Here is a 27736-nt window from a genome sequence, read left to right on the forward strand (position 1 = left end):
TTGAAAAATTCAATGATGTCAGATGAGGATTTTTAGAGCTCCTGGAAAAGGAAGAGAATAGAAAGGCTTCCCTTGGTCAAATTAGCGTTTTGCCAGCATGCCTCCCACACACCTCCCCAGAGAACTACTCCAGAGCTCTGGTAAGACTCCCTCCCCTTCTGGTGTTGGCTGCTCTTTACATGAGCAGTCATCACGATTACTATTCAATGACTGCCACAGCGTTATGTTATTTCTACTGACAGTGGATGCTTTGTTGCCTCAAGCACAGCCGACTTTTGCTTCCCAACTTCACCTCTGAAGTTCATCACTTATACTGCAACAATTGAGTGAGTGGCTTTACAATAAATAACAAACACATGTAGATTTTTTTTTGTACTGTCCTTGTCTGTAATGAGAGCACACTTTATTTTGAGGTAGCCATTTGTTGGCAGACTTCTATTGTGGAGCAGATGATAAATCTATTGTTCTCACCAGGACAGGTTTTCTTTCAGTCACTGACCCCAAAACCTCTATCTTTTGTGTACTTACATAATAGCTCAATCACATTTATTTGCCATTTTCCAAACTCATCAGAGTTCTGGCCACACAAAAGCAATTTGAAGTTCTGTACAATAATGATACAAGATTATGAACTGAAAGGATTCAGGTTGTTGTTCGGTCACTTTTGGCCACAGAACGCCAGCTGCTTGTCCTCTTTCCTTTTGTTTGCATGCTTTTGACCATGAGCCGTACATCACTGTCGTCCTTTCTTCGACCCGTCCTTAAAAGCAGGCAGGCTCGCATCACTCCAAACCCATTTGTTTCTGTAGCAGGACGCTGTTTCATGTCCAGTTTGCTGGAAGTATTCAAAAGGGGATATTCTCTTTGAGAATGTGCATCCAATCCACACTCAGTCTTAGTGACGAAGGGTTACAATGTGACCTGACATTGCTGAGTAACCAATTCCAAGTTAGGCTGTGATGTGTTCCACTTGACAAACTAAAAACATTCTCAGAAGATAGTTGGGAATGCCCTACAGGGTCGGTGAAGTGAAGAAAAAGATTTCATGATAGAAATAGTGCTGGTCCTACAAATCAACATGATGATTTTGTGTAAGTTTGACTCAGTCTGTCATGATTGGTAGGCATATCACTCTGGGATAGGGTCATGCTAGAACAGGGACACAAGATTCCTCTGGGCTAGAGATACCTTGGAGAGGGTTGTTAGCCGTTAATGTCCACTTCTTTAAATCGTTCAGTCATATCGAGAGCTATCTCCCTTGCTCTCAGCTCACTGGACAAGACCAGGCCTCTGTCCTTTCTGTGAAGCAATATGTTTATTCACACGCTGAAGATGATTTTATCACACCGTACATCATTAACTCAGACGAAATATTCTACAGTCTCACATCCATGTCCCGCATTAGTGATGAATGAAATCTTACTAGAAGCACAGGACAAACACGACCATAAGAATCAGGATCCCAACCTACTAATTTCACCGTGCGTAACACAAGATTACCCAATATTTTAACAGTCTTCTTCAGTGCACTGTATCTGTTTGAGGACAGAAGTTTGATATACAAGTTTTCCAGGCTTTCCTGTGAAGTGTAGTCCAGAGACCCTGAAGTCTGTGATAGTGATAACTTTGAAAGACTGATGAATGTCCATCCATGTTCTGACGTATGACCAAAAGTTTTTCAAAAGAGAATAATAGTTGTTCATATACTGCTACTCTAATCCATTTGACTTATTTAACATTAATCTTTGGGCTTTGTGTTTTGACAGTATCCTTGAACTCCACGTGTCCCTTTGACCTTTTCCTCACATGTACATTGTGCACTACAGGGAGAAAAAAAAGACAGTGCCTCATGGTAATTGCCACTGGCGATTCCTCTGAAGTACTTAAAATGTCAGTTTTACAGGGGCCTCTATTCTAAGTGTTCTCTCCCAGACATAGAGATCGAGAAGGTATAGGGTAAGATTTCACCTCAGACTGATCCTGAGCAACATGTTTTATATTGCAATTTGGAAAGTCAAACAGGAATTATAGAATTATATAAAATAATTGAAAATTGGTTAATGCTAACATTATTTTATTCTTAGTGTAATTGAGCAGAAAGAACACGCCCAAAACCTTTAACTGTTTGTTGACTAAAGAATTCAAAATAACCATGAACCGTTGAGTTCAAGAGTATGCACTGGAATTGATAAAGTGTCCAGTCCAGCTTCTCTCTGTGCATCTGTACATGTAGAATATGGTACTATAATATACTGCATTGCTGTTTTACGAACACGTTTGTCTCACTGTGCTTTCATCCAGATCTGCAGGATAGAGAACATGTCTCACCTGGGTGAGCTGCAAGTCTTGAACCTGGCAGGAAACCGCATCTCCACTGTAGAAAACCTGCAGGGCCTGGACTCTTTGACTGAATTCAACTTACGGCACAACTGCATCTCTGTTGTGGTGAGGTACCTCTTAAAATTAGTGACAGCGTAAAGGGTTTTATTCACTGCACACGCAGGTGAAAACCCCCAATTCTAGTGAACCACCACGGGACCTTATTTTGGAAAAATGTTTGTGTGGTAGTCAGTGGCTAATTGCTTGAATTGCACCATAATTTGTATGATAAGAGTGATGAAGTCGGTGATGAACTTTATATTGTGTATTGAGACAAAAGTTCTTTGTCTCTTTTCTTTCTTGACTCGCAAAATTAACTTTTGCTTTGAAAAACACTGTAGTTTACTGAACGTGTAATTAATGGCCTAAAATATTATTTGTCTCTTGCCATTGACTATTGTACATACATTGCTCAAAATAAAGTCCCTTTATTGTTACGAGAAAGGGCAGGATCTTACTTCTATATGCTGAATATTTTTGACTAATTTAAATGAAGGTGACAACTTTTCTCAGTTTTTGCCCTTTCCCTGGGTTTCCTTTGCTACTACTTAGTCCTCAAAGTTCCTACAGCAGTGATCCAGTATTTTTCCTGCATTTAGATGAAACATACACATCCACAACAGACAACTGTTTGGAAATTGTTCCTGCGAGTGGCCAAAAGATGTGCTTCGTCTTTCATGTCTGTATCACATCTTTTGGACCAAATCCCTCAGATGCTCACTGTTTCCTCTGTGTAGTAGTTTTTAGTGTCACAAAATAACAAATACAGAATTGACATCAATAGAGTATTTGTAAGGAAGTCTGTGGTGAAAAGTATCTGGTTGGCGTTACCTAGGGAAACGTAGCTCATTACCCACAACCTCCCACCGACTTTCTGGCGCACTGAAAGAGAAACTGGATATTCTGAACACGGAAATTCACTCCCTTGGTTTCTATAGTTTTAATCTGATAAACAGAACAGTACTTGCCAAAACAGGCCCCTTCATTTGTATGCAAATCCCCTAAGCCCTTCCCTGCTTTTAGGGGGTAGGAAATAAAAACCAAATCCATCATTGTGTATCAACCGACTGCCGTTGCCATCGCTCACCCTGTCTTCTGCCTGCAAGTTCTGATCAAGTACCACCTCCAGTCCTAATTATCGGATGTGATGTTTTTTTGGATAGGCAGGAAAGGAAAAATGCAAACCCTCAGCGGTTTCTCCACTCTCTGTCATTAGTAATGCTTGTTGCCAAGTGCTTATATCAGGCACAAAGTAAATAACCTTTCTCTAGGTGCTCAGGTTTTTCCCTTTCATGAAAGGGAAGGAAGATAAAACTGTGAAATTTTGGACCAGAAAAAAGTAAAACAAGCTTTAGACTTGATTATACATTGGGCTCCGTCATTCACTACATACAACCAGTACAGGTTATATACAGCAGTGAAGGAAAAAGGTTTAGGTGTGCATCTGGGCACATCTTGTAATTATTTACTGTATGTTTTACATATTTTATTTAGTCTGTTTTGGTCATATTAGTTCTAAGGCAACAGTCTAAATAATTTAATCCACATTTTATCATAGCTGGAAACGGTCTACATTTTCACTTTGTTGCTCTGTAATGCTTACAGCATAATAACAGCTAACACAGGAATTCATCCTGGAGCCGCTTTCTGAAAAAACATTTGCTATTTACACTTGCTCTCAGGTAGGTCTTTCCATTATGGCATTCTGTGACAGCCCGTTAATAATGCATTTTACATTTTTGACAGCAGTTGCAATGATTTGTTTGGAAGAGAAGAGCAAACAGCATTAGTAATAATAAAACAGACAAAGGCAAAAGGGTTCACCTGGAGGCAGACTGTGCATGGATTAGCAGGAGAAGGGCATGTCTTCTTCTGAGCCAATTGCGTATCAAGAAGGTAAATGTATAAAAAAAAAAATTGCATTATTCTTTGGTAGTTCTACCATAGCTCAGTTATCTCATTTCAGTGTGTATGCATAACGTCAGTTCTATCCCTTACATGCTGTCACACTTTGTGGCCAAGACAACTTCTTAACTTCAGCTGAAAATGTATGAGGAAGTCACATTAAGGCAAAACATTTTGATTGATATGGGATCTTTGTGAAGTTTTGTGCAAGAAAAGCACAGCAATGTGTTCTTAATACCACAGCATCCGCAATTCCCACATACAATAGCAGAGAGCAGATGTGGGCCGGTTAATGTGTGATCACACCTCAAGTCTGCTCTATGTAAAGAATGGCCACAAAACCCAACATTCACTCCAACCGCCTTAGCATCTGATTTTACCAGTGTGTTTATTTGAGCAGCTTTTATGCTTCTTTGTGGTGTGTGTTGTTGCATGCAGCGAAGGTAACAGTGATGAGAGGTTTTTGTGTATGTGGAGTTATGCTCCTGCCAGAGGTCTGTGTGAGTGTGAAAAATGGAGACACGCAAGCTGTCAGTGAAAAGAGGGTGGAGCTGGGATAAAGAAGTGAATGCACGGGCACACAGACACATAAATACACACCCTCAGGCATGCAGGCGCACACGTAGCAGCAGCAGCAGCAGCAGCAGCAGCATACCCAGCCGCACAACTGATCCTGTGAGCTGATTGGTTCGGATCAATCAGGTTTTTCTGAAAAAGGGAGCACATTGGTGGGCGATTGTTATGCAGCTCATCAGCTCAGTGATGACATCATTCTGTCTGAGACGGGGTTGCTATATTTAGTCTCAGACAGCGTTCAGTGGCTGCTGCTTCACCAGCATCTATATAGTTGGCTGGGATAGGCAGAGATTCTGGGAATGTGGTGGATGGTCAGTGTTGGCTAGCACTGGATAGCATGACTTGCAGTTTTGTTTTAAAAGAAAGAAAGAAAGAAAACTGGCTCCTGTGCTGCAGAGTATCATTACTATCATTACACAACCAAAAGAAAAAAGGGTAACACACATTCTTAAGCTCAGTGTAAATAATCTATATATTAATAAAGCAGCCAAAAACAAAAATAATAAAACCCTGAGCTCTAATTTTATTATCAAAGACTTAGATCGAGCAAACACTGCCAATTGACTTTAAGTTCTGGTTTGATATTCACGAACTGCTGTAAAACTGATGTATCAAACAGGCTCAAATACATATTGCTACTAACTCAGCTGGACCACCCACTTTAAACCTAATTCATAAGGTGTGAATGGTCTTATAATGATAAAATATCAGCACGAAAGCTTTTTGCTAGCCTTAAACGTTGAGGCATGGGCAGTAAATGACGATGATAACGATGTTTTATGTGTCAATCTTAATCTGTTTGTTTGGAGGACCCTTGCATCTGGAAAAAATAGCATGAATCTGGCCAGTTTGTGGCAGATTTATTACTACAGTATGTTATATAGTCAGCTTGTTGGTTGTTGGAGCTGATCACACAAAGTTGTATAGTATACTGTATGGTTTTGTTGGTATGAGCTAATTGGATCCATATAGTGAGACTGAGCAGCTAGCATAGCCTAAATACTCGGCTCGTGTCTTGTTTGAACAGAGACTTGCAGCAGCACTGAGGGAGGTTGCAAGGCGTTGGCTGGGCGGATGCTGACGCAGCTCATTCAGACTGCTGCTGGGAGTGTCTTCTTTGCTTCCATCATGAGCAGCACTGGCCATTCACACACACACACACACGCACACAGCCCAGACTTTGATACTACTGAACATGATGTACCCTCACGCTAACATCTGATGAGTCGCTGTGGTCGTGACATTGCCTTTGTGCCTGTGTGTCCAGTTCAGCGTGCCAGCTGTCCAGCCGCTGCTCTTCACCCCACCCCCTCGTTTTATTCTACATTGATTTTGATGCAGAGCTTGCCTGGCTGTAACCCCCATCCCAGCTAGTCAATGCCATTGCATTTACTCCAGCTATTGCTCTTGCATGATGAGATGCAGCGCCACAGCTCGCTGCTTGTGTACGACTAAATCCATATTGCTGTGAGCATTTCAACTTAGCCTCCTGCAGCAGGGGATCTCTGCATTAGCGCAACACAGTCTCCGCTCTCCCTCCCTTCCCCCATTCCTCCTCATGCTCTCTCTCTCACTCTCTCTCTCGCCCCTCCTCTCCATGTGCAGACAAGGAAGCGTGCTGTATGTGTGTGTGTGTGCATGCGCAGGGTGGATGGGGATGCTGTATGCTGGAGCTGAGAGCTGCAAGGTGACTGTGGAAATGGAGAGGGATACAGCACTCTGACGACAGTGACGATGCAGTGCCCTCTTCCTGAGCACCTTCACTTCACATCCCTCCATCTCTCTGTCTTCCTTCTCCCTCTTTCTTTTTCTAGACTGAGGTGGAGCGCCTGCCTAGCCTGCAGCGTCTGTTTCTCAGCTGCAACAACATCTCCAGGTAAGGGCTTGTACCGCTTAACTCCCTCCTCCCCATAGGGCAGGGACAGGGATGGTGGCCGGAGACTGCCACGTCCACTCCCATGGCTCTTGGCCACTCCTGGTCAACAGGAACACACACCCACTGGTTGGATGTGGCGGACAGTTTCTGTAACCTACAAAACAATAAACTCATTGTGGTCTTTATTAGTATTTTACATGCGATTACCTAAGTAGTGGCTGTGAGAATTGTTTGAGTGATTCAGGCCACAGAGAAGCAGGTTGAGAGAAGGTGTTCACCGTATTAATGACAGCTATGACAGCAGCATAGATAGGTAAGGGTGTGTAGGGCGAATGGGAGATGCATTGTATTTTTTCTCAGTGCAAATATCAGATGGCTTTACACACTTTCTGATGCTGTTTTCAATACTGTTGTGTTTTGTGTTTTCCCGTAAGAGAGGCCTGCATGTGTGATTCAGGGTGGGACAGCAGTCATTAGCATCCTTGACCATTGTCACCTTGTGCTGTGATAGATCTGACCTGACATTCCAAGCCAGCTCCTCTTCTAGTGTCTGGATGACCTGGTGTCTTATACATGTCACAAAGAGAATCATAACAAAGTAATAGGTGACAGAATAAATCATTTAAAGTCCCCGGGACTTTACAAAGTTCCACCCAGTTCCAAGTATTATATTTATTCTAATTGTCATAGTTTATACACATATAATTCGTTTTCTCTTCAGTGTCCTACTTTTGGTGAAGGTATATTCATTCAAACTGCTCATGAGAATGTATGCGTATGATGACATTGTAGACACCTGGTGTGTGTTCCCTATGAAACAATTCTGATAGGAGAGCGTTTGTGCTTTGTTGCTAGGTAGAGAGACAGAGCACACTCATGTGCATGGTGCAGTCAGTTTTACCCAGTAGAGGATCTTGGAGCAAGACGTCCACACAAATGTCAGCAAATGTTAATTTGACTTATCATAATATTACATTTTAATGAAACCTGCTTGATTTAAGTTAGACACATAATGATATAGGAATAACACACACTGAGAAGCCTTTAAAGAAGAGTTGCAGGGATATATGGTGGGAATTAATAACATACACTGATAATAGTATAAGATTGTCACATTTAGACGAACAGTATTTCCCAGTGCATAGGAGAGACCCGACTCTTTCATTTTTAGATAAGAGAAAAACTCCCTCAGATTCGTTAGCATTTGCTTCCATTCCCCAAACTAGATTCCTGGTGGATTGTTAAATTTGACTATATATTGGTCTGAGCTCAGTCACCATTCCTTGTTCCCTGTGTTCTTGCCCTCATAGTTCATCAGAGGTTATTATCTGACCCTCATTAGCATTCAAGGAAACCTCTGGCTAGGATCAGACACAGTATAATGGACCCAAGTGTAGTCCCAGGCAAATGATTCATCAAGGTTATTATCACAAATTAGCCATGATACCATCTCCACTGCCTTTCATAACATGACTCGGCTTTTTCATGTCTCCTTTAGCTACAGGGTGATATCAACAGTGTAGCAGATTTTTCTCTGCTCGTTGCCCCTTGAGTAATGTTACGCTGCCAAAGTGCCTGCTAAATTACTAGTTTACCATGGCTTGTTTTAGCTCGGGTCCTTTCTGGCATTACAAGCCAAAGAGCAAAGTTTCAGAGCTAAAACATGTTGTAGATGGTGAGGTTGTCTTAAATGACTCACCTGGTGGATAATTACCAGGCTTCCCAGAACTATTTCATCATGTCTGTATAATATTAGGAATTCAGTGTAGTAATTCTTTGCATTGAAAAGGTTTTTTTTTGTTTAGCTTTAACTCATTATCTTATTCTGTTCTTTCTTCGTTTGTAGTTTTGATCAGCTAGCCTGCCTTGGAGAGTCTCACACCCTTTCTGAGCTCACCCTGGATGGGAATCCTGTAGCCCTGGAGACATGGTACAAGCAGGCCGTCCTGCGCTGTGTGCTTCATCTGAGACAGCTGGACATGAAGCGCATCACAGTAAGGCTAAACTATTAACTATGTATGTGTGTGTTTACAAGAGAGAAACTGGCCATTAGCCAAATGCTGCTAAATATAGCTATGGCTGCATACTTAATTGTCCTTTGTTTCCATACATTGATTACAGCACATCATCATAACCACAATGGGGAAACATCATGTGTGTGCCATGGTTTATTTCCTTTATCAACAATAAGGAAGATAGATGTTCAAATATTGATGAAGCTAAGAATCTAAGGAAAATTTAGCCCAGCTAAGAAGAAGATGACCAACATAAACACGTGACTTCCTTGAAGGCATAGCACTTTTGCAGCTAATGGCTACACTCTACTTTGTTTCCGTCGTATTTTTCAAACCCTCAGACTGATGTTCAGATAATAGTCCAAACATTTGTCATTTTCTGAACATATGATCCTGAGGAAACTTTGCATGCTGATTCTTGAGAAGTAACTGCCTGATTTCACAGTCAAAACAAGCTTATTGTGAACCTGCAGACTCTCGCATTCACTGTCAACCGGGCATCGCTAAGCTAACATTCATCACTATGATGACACTGGCACGGCATTCGTTTTGCTCTCTATCGCACATTAGAGGTAAAAATGGATTAGTGCCAAAGCATTGACGGTAAGTTAAGTATTTACAGTACACGTAATCTAGATACAAAAGGTACAAAACAATAATTATTCTCATTAAACATTGTGTATATTGTATATAAACAGTCGGCAATGTGCTACGTTGTCAGCATGCTTTTAGAAGCTGTCAAACAGGTAGCACCCAGGTCTGAGCTTGCACTTCCAAAGAATCTGTAAGAACCACACACCTTGCCCTCAAAGCATAATGCTGATACGAAACTCCAATTTCAACAATTTTCATGTTTTTACTTGAATTTTAGATAAATGTGGTCCTTAACAGGTTTTGCAAGTTTTAAGATCCGGGTCTGTTAAAGCTCAGCAACAAGCTACTGTCTACGGCTGTAAATGTTTATTTCAGATAGTTTACATGGAAAGTATTGTCTTGACAACAGAACAGCGTAGGCATTGCCGAAGCCTTTTCATTTTTTCGAAGTGCATCATGACATTGCTGGGGGGAAACTTTGTGTTAGCCAGTGGAGATCAAGATTTTTCCCTCAGTATGATTTGCAATAGCATGCCTGCTGTCATTATGCTGTAGAAATCTGTGCCTGACTGCTGGTACATTGGTTATCATTTATGAGTGAAAGGGGTAGACCAGAACTGTAGACTGGAAATGTATCCTAGATGAAATGTATTATCATTTGACTATTCCCTGGACTAACGAGAGTATAATGTATGTAATTGTAATTGTATGTAAGAAAAATGTAATTTTTTTAGGATGTTAGGATTATTTTTAGTTCACAGTGCAGCTGGAAATATTATATTTGACTGAAACCTTAACAGCCAAATAAGGAACCCACCAGACTTGTGTAAGCTCTCCAAACAAAGAGCGTGCCTGTGAAAAATAGCAGCCACTGCAATCAATAATATATTGATCAGTTTGAGAGAACAGTATTCACACTTTGGTGTCATAATCTGTTTTTACAACAAAATTAGTTTTAAGCAGTGGCATACAGCTCCAGTCTGTTTCCACTAGCTGACTTCTTTTCCTTGAATCCAGTGAGGCTTGCATTTTGCCGCTATTGATCAGCCTGAAGGATCGTCCCTGCTGGCTCGTCACACAGCAGACAGCTGAATATGCCCCTTCTCTTAGCTGGCACACTGAGATTGTGTTGGCAGCATTGCATTCTGGGAGATCTGGCTTTCCCCAACAGCTGGGCTCAGTTTATCTGAGACTGAAAATCGGACAGATAATCCTGTGATGCAGCCAGCTGGTGTGAGAATTTCTCCCAACCTCCGAAGTGGTCCACTTCTGGTGCAGAGAGCAGTCGTTCTGGCAGCGCCTTTTGTGGTGCCCCTCTCTTGAATAATTCAGAACTCATGAATGGAACGACTCTCTGATTGCACTAGCTATGTTTTTCAGGACGAGGATCGGCGTATGGCAGGTGTACAGGCTCGAAAAGAGGAGGAAAAGAAGCGGGAGAGTCACAAGCAGACCATTCATAAGGTACCACTCTGATCTGGTTTGCTCTTGCTGTCTTTGTCTGTCTGGATTTAGCATTCGCACACACATATAAATAGCACATCACCGCTTACACATCGTACAGTAGATTCAGTGAATACAGTGGTGCCTTTTTCTTGAGCTGAATGTTGTGTAGTTAGTTTTTGGTTAGAACATGATAATATGTCTGAAAGTGCCAAGCTATAGATGGGGCTCTGACAGTATTAAAGCTAACAGTATGTCAAAACTGACACACACATATATATATATATAAATATATATATATGTGTATATATGGGATCCAGGTTCAGGGTTAAGTATGTATTTAAATAACAGCCTATTGCTTTGGATTTATGCTTTATGCTTTTTGCAACAAGCTACTGTCTGTTAGTGTGTTTTTGTTTACCTTGCCCAACAAATCATATCTAACAAGAAAGCTCTACAATATTAAAGTAATGTTCAGGATTTTTTGTTAGTCCCCCCCCAAAAAACATCTCTTTCTGTCTTAGGATTGATGAGGCTATGGTTTAGTGGGTCATTAAATACACTTTTTTAGATGCACCATTGACTGGATTTGTTTATGTACTAAAATACAGTATCGTTAAGGGGATGCAGTGGGGTACAGGGGTACTATATTTTTTAAATGTATTTGTAAATTAGACTTTATTTCTTTAAATGATCCCACATGTTCTGTCTTGCACGTCGGTTTTGCAGTAAATGTTTTTGTGTGTGTGCCAAAGCTACTGTTGTGTCCTTTGCTGAGAGTCTCAGTAACCTAACTCTTGCTAATCCTTAGTGTTGAGAAAATGTTATATTGCATGCCACAGGCCAGGGTTAATGAGGGTGAAGAACTCACTGTGAAATGATACTGACTCACCCCTGCATCGAGGAGTGGCACATTCCATAGCTGAGCATATCGAAACTACAGCTTGGCCAAGAAAGAACAATTAAACGTAGGAGAGAAACAGCAATCGTCTCTCTTGCAGGGTGGCATGTCACTGTTTCTGCTGTAAGAGCCAGCAACTGCAGTTAAATCAAAATGCTGGAATGTGGTAATCGCAGAAATAAATAGGGCCAATACATGCCTACACAATTTCACATCTAACCTAGGGGAGGTGTTATATCTGTCATAGTAAAATTAGTGAGCAATTTATGTACTCTGTTGAGGATTGTATACCAGAGATAAACAAGACAGGAGGTGTAAGTTTAGCCGTGGTCAAATCAAAATACAGAGAGAGCTTGTACTAGCGTAGTTTATGCTCTCTGTGTCCTGCTGCTCAGGAGAATTGTCACTTGAAACCTTTTCTGTTCTCTTTGTGTGTGTGTGTGTCTGTGATCTGTTCATCAAGGAGAAGCGGCGTCTGGCAATCCGTAATGCAGCACAGCAGTGGGAAGGAGTCAGGGCCTGCCTGGAACTGCCACCAACGAATGGTGCTAAAGAAGAAGTCAGTCCGGAGAACAGCCCTGCTCACAGCCCCGCCCAGACCAATGGCCACGCACAGGAGCCTTCTCCAGATGAACCGAGGTACGCGCCACATCTACAGGAAAACGAGATTCATTAGAGAACTGCTACTGGCCGATCCTCTAGGGATGGGATAGTCTTTTAGCTGGACAGTTCGACCACCATTTTCATACAGACGGAAATGTCTCAACAACAACTGGGTGAAATTATGAACAGACATTTGTAGTCCCTGGAAGATCAATCTTACTGATGTTAGTGAATTTACCGCGAGGGCCACAGTTTCCTTGTAGAGATCAAAGCCCCTGTTTCAGGATTTGTTGTAGTGCTCTACCACCATCCTCAAGTCAAAATTTTAATTTGTCCCATACTTTGGTTTACTAACAAGTACCTGAAGAACTAATGACATTTGACAGTTGTTGCACAAATCTTTAATCATCCTTCTGAATGGATGCACAACAACCAATGAGAGGAAAATTGTCCTAAAGGAGGGAAGGAATAAGTTCTACTTGACAGCCATGACAAGACATTTAAATACTCTGGCCTGTTAGTTTAACTGAGTTCTGACGGAAAGCAAATGACATAGTTTGTTGATGGGTAAGTGGGAGAGAGTGAGAAGCACATGCGACAAGAGACGAGCGTGATGTGTGGGATGCAGTTATTTCTAATCCAGCTTGAAATCCGTGTATATTTGTCACTTTTTCTCTCTTTATTTTATTCCTTCTTTCGTCATCTGAGAGGCTTCTGAAAAGAATGCTTTCCTCAGTTGCTGAGCACATTTATTACTTTTTTTTTTTATCAGGCGGATTAGCCCAGGTTCAGGACCAGAGCGACCATCTGGGGGAACAGAGAGCCGACTCCGCACCAACAGCCGTCCTAACAGCCCACGAGATCCCAAGTAAGACAAACTGCTCTAATGATCGTTCTGTTAGTTAGATCGGACATTATCAGTGAACCTGATAGTGTCACAATCTGCATAGTTCCATCTCCACCTCTTAATAATACCTTATATTCCAGGTTGTTAGTTGGCTACTAGTGACAGCCGTCTAAACTAGCTGAATTGGCCCCTGCAACGACTGGATGCTGTAATCCTGAAATATTCTTGGGCAACACAGTGACCCCATTACTTACTCCAGGGACGTGAGCCTTGGCTGCTCAGGAGCTCTGAGAGATGTCTGTGAAAATCAGTACATGCATATTTAATATGTCTGAAGAAAGTTTTGTCCTTCCAGTGTTTATATCGTGATGTTGGAAGGGCTCTAAATCAACAGTCTGTGCACAGTCTAATGTGAACGTGGAGCACTGGTTTCTCTCCTACACCAATTCTTGTAATCCAGGTCTGGATAAATTACGAGGGGGAGGGCTGAGATGAAAGTTGGGGCTGTGTCAAGGACTATTATTACATGTTTCAAACACGGCCTTTCCTTCCTGCACCAGGAAATGAAAATTGCCCCGAAGCAAAATCTTTCAATAGCGATGTTTTACCTCTACAAGGTCTATTATAACTTCACTAACATGGATTAACAGGTTAGAGTGACGAAGAAAACTCACTCTATATCACACTCTTACGATTTGATTTGGGACTTGTATTACTTTGGCTTGAAAAAACATGAAGGGACTACAATGCACCACCACTATCTTGAAACAGACACACGATTTGTGTCAGAGGGTAAAATCTGAACATGTGAAATCTAAACAACAGGTGGGGAATTTAAAAGTTGTTTTGTTAAACAGTGTGTGGGTTTATAAAAGGGTCATGACGCCCACACAGTGTGGTGTTTATGTCAGATTGGTGGGGTTTTTTTGTTTTGTTTTGTTTTTCAAAAAGGGAATATACCATACTCCCTCATCGAGCACATGAAGTGACAAATGATGCATGAACTTTGTTTTCTGAGACCTGTGAATCTCCCCCTGACTTCCCTGTGTATGACATAATGCATTCGAGGGTATGAATTCCAGGAAATGCTAACAGCAGGAGACGGCTTTTGGTTATGAACCATGAGGAGACAGTGTATGGTTTGTTACAAGTCATCCATAATCCTGCTTCTCTAGAATGTCAACGAGTTACTCATCTCTCTGCTAGATTGAAGGCACACCCACACATCTGGATCAGCTCTGTAGGAGCTAGGGGAACAGGGCGACTACTTGGAGTGTGTGTGTATTTGTGCGAGCGTTTCTTCCATAAATTAGGGACCGTACTCTATGTGTTTAACTCAAAATCTGCTGCTGAAAAAAGAAAAACTGAGACAACCGGTGTATTTGCATTAGACACATTTGCCCTTTTGTTATGATGAGATATTTTATTATGTAAATGTATCATGTATTTCACATAACAGGATTCCAAAATGTGAAAATTTTAACCCCTCTATTGCCAAATGTGTTTAAAATAAGTCTTCATGGCAGGAAAAGTTAAAAAACAAAACACAAACAAAACTAATATTAATTCTAAATCACTCAGCTAAGACAAAATTGTTTATTTATCACAAAGGGTTAAGGATCAGTTATCGCTAAATGTCACGTCTATATTCACATTGCCACAGCTACATTCCTTCTGAACGTTATTAAATGTGATCAGTGGGAAAACTGACTCAGCACCATTCAGTTTTAATTCAATTGAGTTTCAGCGAGCCTGTGAGTTCATCAGTCTCTCTTAAATGTAACTATTTGAAATCAGACACATCACAGGCCTTTCCAGAGGGCTGCGTGATCCTTGACTAACATGACTTACAGCTACACCGAGACCTAAATCCATTTAAAGTTCACATATTATGTGTGTGGCAATGTCACTTTTAGGTGCAGCGTGGGTTACATTTTCTGGAAGGGACCATCTGTCTCTGTATATAAAGAAAACACATGATGTCATCTCTGGTTGACATTAGCAGCCCCAGTTTGGTGACAAATTAAAATGAGACTGAAGCAAATGTTGACAGCTCTTTTAGCTTGATAGTGTCAATGTGATTCCTCAAAAATTTATGGGAGCCCGTGTCACTGCCAGATTGTGACTGTGATGCGGGCCCAAGTTTATTCATTTGCAAATAATTTAAGATTCATTAAGCCTCATTTCCACTGAGAGATGGATGAGGGATGCATTGCTAGTGGAGGAGTTATAACTCAGAAATCCAACCGTGGAGTTGGTCACCGCTTGGGCAGATGGAAAGGCCTTTATGCTTCGTTTGTTAAAGACTTACTCTGAGAACCCGAACAGGTGGTTTTTCAGGGTTTTTCAGGCACATAAATCAATGATACATCTGAACAATGGTGAGAAAAATGTATAGCAGGGTCCTTGAATGAAACATGAAATCCTAAACCAGCACATGCTATAGAACACTTTCCGTTAACCGTCTGCAGGTTTCAGCACCCATTAAGCACAGAGCTGAACTATTTGTTTTCACTTTTTAACTGTGAAGTGTTAGGTCGCTATGCTGTTATGACAGCTCAGAGTAAGATTTCATATGTGTCACTACCACACAGATTTAGGCGTTTTTAGACATCTGTTCAAACCATGTCTTTGGGAGGATTAAGTTGTTGAGAGATGTTCTTTTTTAAAGTCTGTAGGATTAACTGAGGTATCTCTGACTGAATTAAATTCGGAGTCTAATAAGTTAGAGCAGGATTCCTAATGGTGACAGATCCTTCATTCCATCTACCCTCCCCTTGTTCTCATCTTCTTTCTGTAATGTTGGCGGGTTAATGTCATAAGGGGATTCAGGGCCACCTGGCAGCCTTTCAACTATAATCACGGGGGAACAATATGTGACACAGTGTGTCGATGGTACACTTCCAGCTGCATAGACGTTACTCGCATTCTTTACATTACTTATCTACATTTTATGCTCCATCTCCTGCACCCCTCTCTAACGCCTCCTGATTTACTGCCTTTGGCTATTCCACGTCTTGGAGGAGCTGCTTATTCTGATGCTTAAACTGCCTTTCTGTGCCTGGCGCCTCCTCGTCTAGCTCCATCTTTCTACGTCTCCATCCACGTCTGTGCTTGAAACAGGACACACTTAGATGCTGCTGCTTTAAAAGTCCTTTAAATCTTAAAATAACATATCTGTTCTCAGTCAGTGCTGTTTTATTTTCACTGTATTTAGAAATTGTAATATCTGGAGCATTATAATCTATATAGAATATATTTAATAATTTTTAACATTTGTGTGATCCCACACATGACCATCATTGATTAAGAATAGTTTTCATAGAGGGTGCATCACCTTAACTATGTATATAAGAGTAATATGTCTGGATACTGATTTGATGATTAAGTTAGACAGTCCCCATCAGTCACTGCTTTGTTGTGTTTACTGACACATGTGATATGTTTCTAGTGTTGGTGAGCTGTAAAGTATTTAAACTGATTTAACTCTTTCTCACTGACTGAAGTGGAGGGAGCTGTGGTGGCCTAGTGGTTTGAGAAGCAGGCCTGGGACTGGAACATCACTGACTTAAATCCCAGGACGGATAGAAAGAAATGTGCGAGGGTGGAGTGAATGAGAAGGGTTTCCTCCTTGGCATCCATGACCAAAGTGGTATTGAGCAAGGCTGTACCTGGCTACCCACTGCTCTGAGTGTGCTCACTACTTCATGAGTGTACAAATAAATGGGTCAAATGCAGAGATCCTATGTAGCATAGCGTCGTCTTCTTCTTCTTCTCTCCAGGGCAGACTGCAGCCTTAAAGGAAACCATCCAGTAGGATTGGTTTGACTTTTATAAGCCTTTTATTTTTAGATTTTGGATTTAGCAAAAACAACTAAATTGGTTTGTTTTTGTTATACCTGTGTACCAGGAAAAGCCATGGCTGAACGCATTATGGTAATTTCATACTTGAGCACACAACATCTTAGAAATGCCTTGAGGCGGTGTCTTCAAATTAGGCACAAACATTTGACTGAAGAATGAACAGATTAGATTTGAGTGATCAAATGACACCAAGTGTTCGAAAGGTGAAATGTCAACCTTCCTCAGGCATTTTAATGTGCTGCACTTTTATTGCTTTTGATTAAAATCTTTACTACTTGTGAAGTAGGACAGACAGATGTAACCTGCAACTGCAGGATGTCTTTTCTTCCTGGCATTTTTCTTTTTTTTGGACCTCCTTGTTTAGCTGATGGATTCTTCAGTCTGAAAATCCAGCGATTCATTCAGTTCCATGTTTTTTTTCCTACAGTATGTACTGTCCGTACGTCCCTATTTACACTATAATTCATATGTCTTCTTCCTCTTACTTACCTCACTACTCACACACATTCTGAAAGATCCTTGGATTAGACTTCTGTAAGCAAAGGATTAGTCTTCTAACCACTGTGGCTCTCTGTTGCGGTGCTTGGGTGGGTGTGCTATATGAATAGGGTGATTAGTATGTTGGCGGGCTGAACTCAGAATGATCTGTGTTGAGTAGCGTGCAGCCAGTAGCCATCTGATGCCCTGCTATGCTGAAAAGTCCCCTGAGTGTCAGCAGATCCAGAAGGCTGAGCACAAGGACCCGAGCAGGGAGATTATGTCTCCTTGAGACTCGCCCAGATTCTCCACTCTCACGACTCTCTTATCAGGGAAGGGCACTTCATCTGTCGTACAGGAAAATAAAAAACAAACGGGCAATACAAATAGGACATTGTCTAGCCTAGTGAGTGTTCTCTTGCTTTTTCCTTCCCTTAGTACAATGGCTGAATTTTCAAGGAAATGTAAGCAAAACACTTTTGGCTCAGAGATGTTCTTCAAGTTACACAAGGTAACAAATTCAGTGAATTAAACATATCAAGACTGACTTACGAAGGACTGTTTTGTGTGTGTCTGCATATTTTACAGACTTGTGGAGGCAGGGAGCGGCAGTGTTCAGAGCTTGTCCTTGTCTGACAGTCACCTGGCGGAGCTAGACGGAGACACCCTACGCTTATTCGGACTCGGAGCCCTGGAGGCCCTGGAGCGGGGCTGGGGTGTTCAGACTGCTGGTGCTGTCACTGTAATAACTTTTCGCTACATCAACTTTGACGCCATTGTACCAACACTGCCGCGATTAAGGATCAAGTTTCCAAATCTGTTGGTGAGGCCACGTATAAAGCATGAAACAGTGTTGACATACAGTAATTTACTTAAAAACAAACAACTTGAACACTTTAAAGTACAATTTTCATTTAAGCTTCACATGTGGTTGGGGTGAATCCTAAATGGAATCTGACACCAAACTGCCATCACATGAAATAAGTAGTGAAGACCTGCCCTTCATAGCTAAAGAGTATTTTTTTGCTGTCCAGTTTTTCCTTTATCTACTGAACCATGTCCTTTATTCGGTGTCGGAACCACAGCCCCATGTGAACCCAATGTACATTTCCACCTGCTAATCTAACATCATCTAGCCTTGGCAGACAATTACAGGTACTAAATGTCCAGTTATATTCAACCTCCTGCATAAAAACACCAATTTTTCTGGGCGTTTTACATAATTTTCCCAGCCTAATTTACCATAATTACACAGTTGTCTGAGTGCTGTGGCAAAGGGAACACTGACACGGTTAGGACTGAGGCTAGATCATGTGGTGCATGATATTCTGTATGAATTTCTTTTACTTCAGCTACACTTCTTGGTGTTCCTGCTTTATGTCAAGAAATGTGCTGATGGGCACAAAGAAGCAGGCTCATCTGGAGAGAAGTAGATATGTTGGCAGGGTACTCTTCTTGCCTCCGCACAGAGAAACCAAAATAAAGGGAAACGCTGAGAAAGAATTCTAGATGAACTTGGCTCATGTATCATATTATTAGGTGAATGTTTTTGTGCAAAGCATCTTGCGGTTTCTTGAGTTTATGTATGAGGATGTGTTTTAAATCTCTTTGTCTAAGGCAAACAAAGCCTCTAATCTAGTAAGTCTTTGCAATAATCAACTTAGTGAGTTGCAGGAAAATTCCTACTTTATACAGTGTACGGTAGCTGCCTGTAGTTTTATCTGAGAGCAACCTGTTACTTTCTTTGTAGCACCTGATCTTCCTGGAAACCAACATCAGCCGCCTGCCGCAGCTGGCGGCCCTGGCTCAGGTGAGGCGTCTAGACCAGCTGACCATCCATCCAGAGGGCAACCCAGTGGTCAGTCTGGCTCTGTGGCGCTCCTTCATCATCTACCGCCTCAACCACTTCAATCTGCAGAGGATCAATGGCCAGGAGGTGAGGAAAAGCTTGGTTTTTAATGCAGTCCTTCTGATGCATAAGATTCAAGTTCACCTGGAATTATATGGTTTTTATATATATGTTATCTTTTTTTGTACGGGAACAGATTAGTTTTATGACCCAAAAATAAAATATTGTTAATGTGCAAATTGAATATTAAAAGAACTGTCACCATTGGTAGAAACATTAATTTGCTTTGTGGAAGAGCTTTAGATGAGAAGATCTAAAAGTTTTCTATTGACTGTTAAATATAAGGCTACATCCATCCGCAGGTTAGCTTAGCTTAGAATAGACAAAGGAAAAGTAAAACATTTTATCTATGAAGGCACTTAATTCATATGTTCTATTATCTCTAGTTTGTGAGAAAGTAAAAGTGTAAAATGCACATCCTGTTCTGGACTATGTCTCAGCTGTTAGCAATAAGTTCCTTGACCTGGTTGTGTGATAAATGATTCCAGGAGAAAGTCTGACACAAACCTCCCCCTTAAAACTGTAAATTGTTATGTTCACACTTTGGATAAAACAAAAAGTGTGCTTTAGCTGTGCTTATAGTGTAGGTGGCTTTTTTAAGCTTCAGACAGAATCAGGTTAGCTCTCTGTTGTCTTTTTATGTAAAGTTAACAGATGTTTGACTGCAGCTTCATATTTAACAGATAAATATGAGAATAGTTTTCATTTTCTCATCTAACTCTCTATCAGAACTTGAAAAATGTACTTTTTAAAATGTCAAACTGTCCCTTTCTAGTTGCCAGCCTTGAATTATAGGTCTGTGTCTCCTGGAATGCTCTACCTGAGGATATTTCCTCTACATTAAAAACTTCTTTTTGACTGGATTTGATAAATGATCTTTAAATTACTTTACACCTGCCGCTTGACAAGTGCCACGAGAAAGCTGTAAGTCTTACCTTTGTCTTGAGTTACACATGAAAAAGTGTTTGCGTGTGTGTATGTGCATGTTTGTGTGTCTACCTCAGGTGACCATGAATGATGTGATTGCTGCAGAGCGTGTGTTTGGGACACTGGGTCATATAGCAGCCACTGAAACTCCACGGTGCCGTCTCCTCCTCCTGCTAGAGGAGTCCAGGTGAGACTCTCGGACACGTAACCACAACATAACTCAATTATAGTTGAACGGCAGATATTGATGTGATTTGGACTGTGTATGTTTTTGGTTGTAATGTGAACAGAATGTGTGGATTGCTAAATTTGTATGTGTGAGTTATAGCTTCATGTACATGTGCGTGCATGCCTGTGAGTAGCGTTTTGTGAGTACATTATACATTTGTGTGAGTGTGTTTTTGTGAAACGGTTACACTGAGCCTGGCACCAAGAAGCCGGGGGTATTAGACTATGTGTCAGGCCAAGGGTGGGTACTTGGCACTTCGACACATTCCTCTCTCACCAGCCAAAAACCTTTGGAGGTCTGTCATCCTGGGTCAATGAAAAACATCCTCTCAAAGCAGAAATCTGGTGAACTTGTCACGCACGAGATTGTTTTTAATTGCTCTAGTAGGAGCAAAATCTAAACTGAGAAATTTGAAAGCAAAATTGCACGCTGTATTCCTTGTGGAAAATTGTCAGGTTTGCTGGTCAAGATACGTATGTAACATTTACATGAATTTCTGCGGTAGCATTATTCAAAAAAATTATTTTCAATTGGGAGGAACTGAGAAATAAGTAAAATGAAATTGACTGCATGTAGGAGGAATAAGATAACCAAAGGATGCAGTGATATGAACAAGATGGTCCCAGGGTGATGGAAAGTCCCCAGAGTCTAGACGCTGGTGGTGGTGATGAGGAAATAATATTGAGAATGTGCCATCTTCATGAGAGGGAAACATCTGTTCTGGTAGATTTGATCAAAATGTCTGGTCAATAAACACTTCAAAAAAGCTCCTGACATTTTTGAGAAACCTATTAGTGTGTGTGGGCCTAGCAATGAATTTAAGTGACCCACCAACTAGTTATTAGAGCTAGTAAACCTTAGGACAGCTGCCTCCTAGCTGGACAACCAGAAAAGGGAATTTTATGAATGCGTAAACCCAACGGAGACATTTTGAGTTCATTTGTGTGCTTTTGTGTCAAGTTTCATGCAGAGGTCAATGAGTAGATGAAGATCATAATATTCCTAGAATTAGAAGATCCATCACCACCTGGTTTCATGCTCCTATGCTCCTACGTATGGCCCACTTAATGTTAATAAGAACTACCAAGCCTAAACTACAGAATTCGTGAATGAAATTCTTTCAATTTAATGTTTTCCAGAGTTCACTTTTCCTTGGAGCGTTGTGTCTTAATTACATGAGAGACTGCTTCCACCAATCAATAAGATATTTATGTTTTATGACGGGCCCTAATGTCTGCTCTCATTCCCATTCTTTTCCACCCTCTCATACAGTACTGGCTTCAAGCTTAAGCTGCAATATATTCCATAACTGATTGCAACATGAGTTTCCATGAGTAGGACAATTTAATTTGTGATTCTTCTGTTTTCTTGGGCTATTATCATTAAGAACTCTGTTCACTAGTCTACCACGCGATAGGCTTAAAGTGTTTGGTTTTTTTAATCACAAAGCTGTTATTATTGAGGCAGCACACATGTATTCACATGATTTCTGCCTGACACGATCTGTTGAACTTGATCCCTTAATGATAATGAGGAGTGCTAACTACTTAGTAGGAGTCATCACAAGCAGTCCCTACTGAAGTTAATGCATCAAAGGAAAACTATTGCGTAAAAGCTGATCTTACTAAAGGTAACTGTAATGCAGGGCCGTTAAACAGACGCTAGTAGCATTGTGTCTGTAAACATCAGTCAGAAACTAAAGTAAGTAAAGTTTTTCATTCAACATGACCAATTGTTAGCACAAGAACTCTTTCACTCAGTTGGACATTGCTGATTATTACTGCTCTTCTTTCTAAGGATTTTTACACACAATTACATTACATTAGCTTTTGCTTGACAGCAGTTATTTCTGAAGTCCATGTGACTCCCACTGACAGTTACAAACATGCGCATGCATAAGGTGTATGTACACAAGAAAACACACACACTGAGCAGATCAGGCTTCCTTAAGCTTGTTTTACCTTGTTAAGTCAAAATTCTTTGTGATTGATACACACCAATGCTTTCAGGCACATACACACACACTTTACAAACTATCTTATCTCATAAGGAATGTTTGCCTCCGGCCTCTTCTGAAAAGACTATTTCAGCATCCTGGCAGTGACCTGTAGAACATGTTGGTGCAGTAGTGTATCACATGGGATTTCCTACTGACAGACAGCAACACTTAGTCTACGTAACAGTTTCCTTTGCTGCGTTTACACGTCTTGGTGGAGTGTGATGAAAATAAAAGTAAACACTGACATTTCGTGAAGTGTATTTAAATGTAAAATCATTCATATATTTAAATTCATTTAAGGCAGTTTGTAGTGTTGCCATCTCATGAATTAGGGGGTTTCAAAGCATTTAATGCTTGACAGTTTTCTGAGCGGTCAGCACAATGCCAGCTTTCAGTACACATGGATTTTTTTCAAGCATTTCTCTTTCTCAAAAACCATGTTTCACAGCATGAAGGTGACAGAGTGTTGTTGTTTTTTTGGAGCACACCTTTATTGCCTTGGTGTCACTCAATTGGTGCCACACGTTCTCCCCAGGTTTCTGCGTGTTTCTGTATCTGAATCACCCTTCTCTCTCTTCGCCTTGAAGGAAGCGGCAGCTGCAGTTCTTGTTGGAGGGTCGTGGCCGGCGGGCAGGACTGAGTCCAGAGGAGCTGCGGGATAACGGAAAACTCATGGGAGAAGGCCTGAGCAGGGCATTGTTTAACTACCCAAGCAGAGACTGCAGTGCAGAAAGTCCTGAGGTTTGCTCTATTTTAACACCACAGCGGTTTAGAAAATGGCATCAGACTCTTAAAATGATTGAAGATACTAGTTAGGTTGCCATATCAGCCGTCAACATTCGTCTGCTAGCAATCAGCAGGGCCTTGTTTAATTGTAGAGTAAGTGTCCACTGTACTTCGGGCCTTTATGACGAAACTACAGCTTTCACAAAAAGAGCTAGAATTAGATATCAAAAAGAGTGGATCTCAAAGGTGTTACCATGTCGCCACCTGCCATCACAGATGTTTTGCTGAATGCAGTAGATCATGATTATGGTTTCCTACATCCTTCATTAATTGTTAAAAACAAAGCAGAAACAGTTGTTGTGTAAAAATACATTGTACTGCCATTTTATACCTTATCATCACCTGCTTATTATCCTTGTTGCTCTTGGGACATACATTTACCATGTCATTTGCAAAATGAAAGTGACAGATCCTTAGAACTAGGCAGTGGAAGTCAAGAAAATCAGGCTTCCATTTGTGCCCACTAAAATGGGGTTAACAAACTGAATCAGTCGCACTAGTGTTACTAGAAACTGTGCTTTGGCTGACATGGCGTATAAACCCCACGTTACATCTCAAAGGTTTAACGGTAATTTCTGGGTTCTGAAAACCTCTTTCTTCAACCAAATAAGCTACAGCTAATACCAGTGAACGTGGGTTTAGTCCTAGTGCTAAATATTACTTTAATCCTTATTCACTATAAAATTCCACTACAATAAACCAATGGGATTTGGGACAGCCCACTCACAGCTGAGGAGATTAATACTATAACTACCGTGGCCTCTTCGTTATTTGCTGATGTAAACCTGGCAGTAGCACAATTGTGGTTTCATCCCGTTTTGGTTGGGCGCAACTGGATCTGGATGGCATTAATTTATCTTTTTTTCCAATCGCATTGTAAAACAAACTCTCGAATATCATTTATGCTACTACCAACTAGCTCATGCTTTGTCATGACATAGCGTTTCTGACAGTATATAACTGTTTTCCTAAACTGTCAATGTCTCCAATACTGTTGCATATCAGTCAGGAATGACTTCTTTCTGAGTGAACAGATTATATGTAATAACATGCACAACAAGAGAAAGATGAAAGTCTTCGTGATTAGACTCAGTCGAGACGTCCTCAGATTTGAGGAGAAGAGGGTGAGGGTGTGTTTAATATAGTAAGAACTCTGATGTTAACTCAATTTTGAACTAAAATAAAAGCTTACAGCAGCAGAGGACAACATATTTAACAGCAATGACATGGTTGGCTGAGGTCATGCCAAACAGTGAGAGAGACACATGAAGAGAGAGCCATCAGTGAGTAAGGAGAAAGATAGTGTGCTGACCGTTATTAGGCTGAAGTTTACACACAGAAATTTTCAGAAAAGAAAAAAGCTGTGCACAACAGGACCTTTATAGCCGGTGGTGTTGGCAACTAAAAGATGAACAGGTAATCAGAAAATATTCTATACTGTGTTAAATACCATCTTGAATATATTTATTTATCTGAGGGCGTTGTGAACGGAAAGCAGTTTAATGTTATTGCGTTTCTTCAGATCTCTCTCAACACGTCACGTAAGTAGCAAGCAAAAGTCAGAGTTGTCTTCACAGTCTGAACAAACTAATCATTGTATTGTTCTTGTCAGTGTCGATTACATTTATAGTATCGGCTGGAAAAAAGTATGTGAGCGCCTTGAATAATGACATCAAAAAAGCTAATTGGAATCAGGAGTTACAAAATTGGAATCTACTCAGCGGAGATGTTTTAACAATGTAGGGACTGTCCCTGGGAGTAAACACCCGAATAAGATGACTCCAAAAGCACAAAGCAGAGGAGCAGCTAAAGACAAATTGGATTTCTTTAATATCTCAAAATGATCATGAATCCACAAAATGCAAGTCATTGAATGGACATGTATTGATGGTAGGACACTAGAGAGGAGGCCTCTTCTTTCCAGCAAAGTTTGCTAATGTTGTACTTCACAATGCTACTGAGGAGATGTTCTGTAGATTGGCATCGTCGAGGTGTCTTTCAGGATAACCTCATTGTTGCTGTCTGTTGGCTGAAGCTTAGTAGCTATTTGGTGTTGCGGCATAGTAATGACCCCGAACTAAATCTACCATAGAATTACTTTAAACAAATAACATGCGCTTTTTTTGAGTGACCCTGTGAGTGCCCAGACCATAACCCAATAATAGTAATAATAATAATAATGCATTTTATTTAAAGGCGCCTTTCTTGGCACTCAAGGACACCGTACATACATTCATAAGAAAAAACAGCAGAAGAATAAAATATATATATATATAAAAACAACAAAAAAATAAAAGAAAGGCAGAGCAATCGTCATCAGATGGAATAGGCAGTTTTAAACAGATATGTTTTGAGTTGTGATTTGAAATGGGGAAATGAATCAATATTTCTGAGTTGGGGTGGTAGTGAATTCCAGAGACGGGGAGCAGAGTGGCTGAATGCTCTGCTCCCCATGGTGGTAAGACGGGCAGTAGGGACAGACAGATGTATGGAGGAAGAGGATCGTAGAGAGCGGGAGGGAGTGGGAACATGGAGGAGATCAGACAAATATGGGGGGGTGAGGTTGTGAATGGCCTTGAAAGTAAACAAGAGGACTTTAAATTGGATGCGGAACTGAACTGGGAGCCAATGAAGCTCTTGAAGGACAGGAGTGATGTGGTGAATGGAGGGGGTTCGAGTTATGATGCGGGCAGCTGAATTCTGGACTAGTTGAAGTTTATGGAGGGATTTGTGTGGAAGGCCAAAGAGGAGAGAGTTGCAATAATCCAGACGGGAAGTGACAAGACTGTGAACAAGGATGGCGGCAGTGTGGGGGGTAAGGGAGGGGCGGAGGCGATTAATGTTACGTAGGTGGAAGTAAGCAGACCGAGTAATTGATGTTATTGATGTGGGATTGAAAGGATAGTGTGCTGTCAAGGATGACACCCAGACTCTTAACCTGGGGGGAGGGTGAAACGGAGGAGTTGTCAATACTAAGAGAAAAGCTGTCGATTTTGGATAGAGTGGATTTGGTGCCAATGAGGAGGACTTCAGTTTTGTTACTGTTTAGTTTAAGGAAGTTTTGGGTGAACCAGGTTTTTATTTCAGAGATGCAATCAGTAAGGGAGGTGGGTGGGAGAGTGGACGAAGGTTTGCTGGAAAGGTAGAGCTGGGTGTCATCTGCATAACAGTGGAAATGAATATTAAATTTGCGGAAGATATTCAATAGAGATACTGTTGCATGAGCTCAAACAGCCGTTCACATCGGACATAATACGAATATGACTGATGCAGTTCTAAGTATGATGGAAACATTTTACTCAGAAACCCAGGTAATTCCAAAGGTTTTACTTACTTTCTCTTGCCATTGTTAAATTAAAGTCGAACGAATGGTATTCTCTCTGTTTTCCTCACAGGAGGGCACTGTGGAGTCGTCGGAGCGTGCTGCCATGATAGAGCAGTACCTCCAGGAGCTGGTCCAGAGGGCATCAGACACCAATCTGAAGGGTGAGGCTCTGCACAAGCTCTGGCCCTCCATGTTTGCAGAGATGGTCAGAGACTGTGTGTTGGAGATGAGGGACCGACCAGCCTTTCGCCAAGCCAGCCTGGCCAAGCTCTCTGAGACTAAGTGAGAGGGACCAAAGGTTCAATCTTTGACCACACACACATGCACACATGTGGACATAGCTACCCCCAGGCACCTCCTTGGCTTCATTTCAAACTCCATCAGATCATCACTGAATCACTGAAAGGTATATTTCTTAGTCTGTTGGACACTCTTTCTTGAGATAGATGTAGATCATTTTAAGGATGTCTGAAGAAATAGTCATGATAAAGGCAACTTGACTGAATGTAGACACAGTTTGATTCTTAAGAACTGTGAAAAACGTTAAAAGGACTTATTGGTTCGTGGTGCACTGTGGTTCCTACGGAGCATCCTGTGCACTTTAAGAGCGTCCTGAATGACCCCTCTGCCCCGACACTACCATCAGCTGAAAATGACCAGTGTCTCCTTTCTTGAGACTAGAATGATTTTTCTGTCCTAACATGCGTCTCATGCATCGCTCTGTCACTTCCTCCTGCCTAACGTAAATGCAAGGGCACAAACAAGGACAAGGTCTTTCTTTGTTTACCACTGATTTTCTGTATTGTACTTAGTATTAAAAGATTCTGCATTAACACTGAGTTTGTACACCATTTGCATTTGTTTCGTACTAATATCTCACAGGAGGATTGAAGTCCGGGCTTACAGGCAAATCAGTTTTATTTAATGTGCAGACATTCTCCTGTCCTACAATATGAATCCACCTCTAAAGTGTGTCTTTAGGGCAGTCTGCATTCACTTTAAAAGACAACATTATTGCCACCTCACAGACCACTGGTCTCCTGTTGAGCAGAGCGTGCGTGCTAGGAGGTCTCAAAACTGT

The 27736-nt window shown here is 41.2% G+C and overlaps 1 protein-coding gene across 1 annotated transcript in view; it reads left to right on the forward strand.

Annotated features, from left to right (window-relative positions):
* lrrc49 (leucine rich repeat containing 49) overlaps nucleotides 1-27644 on the forward strand; it is a gene marked incomplete at its 5' end in the record, with an annotated part of 30948 nt that extends 3304 nt beyond the window's left edge. Inside the window, 11 exons of the mRNA XM_084541040.1 lie at nucleotides 2302-2445; nucleotides 6675-6736; nucleotides 8583-8730; nucleotides 10726-10809; nucleotides 12153-12328; nucleotides 13065-13160; nucleotides 18069-18303; nucleotides 19231-19416; nucleotides 20394-20503; nucleotides 23132-23285; nucleotides 26726-27644. Coding sequence (XP_084397166.1) covers nucleotides 2302-2445; nucleotides 6675-6736; nucleotides 8583-8730; nucleotides 10726-10809; nucleotides 12153-12328; nucleotides 13065-13160; nucleotides 18069-18303; nucleotides 19231-19416; nucleotides 20394-20503; nucleotides 23132-23285; nucleotides 26726-26941 — 1611 coding nt within the window. The 3' untranslated portion in view covers nucleotides 26942-27644. The remainder of the gene's footprint in view (nucleotides 1-2301; nucleotides 2446-6674; nucleotides 6737-8582; nucleotides 8731-10725; nucleotides 10810-12152; nucleotides 12329-13064; nucleotides 13161-18068; nucleotides 18304-19230; nucleotides 19417-20393; nucleotides 20504-23131; nucleotides 23286-26725) is intronic.
* Between the last annotated feature and the right edge of the window lie 92 nt (nucleotides 27645-27736).

The sequence above is a fragment of the Chelon labrosus genome (assembly GCF_963514085.1).
Source record: "Chelon labrosus genome assembly, chromosome: 3".
Taxonomy (NCBI): domain Eukaryota; kingdom Metazoa; phylum Chordata; class Actinopteri; order Mugiliformes; family Mugilidae; genus Chelon; species Chelon labrosus.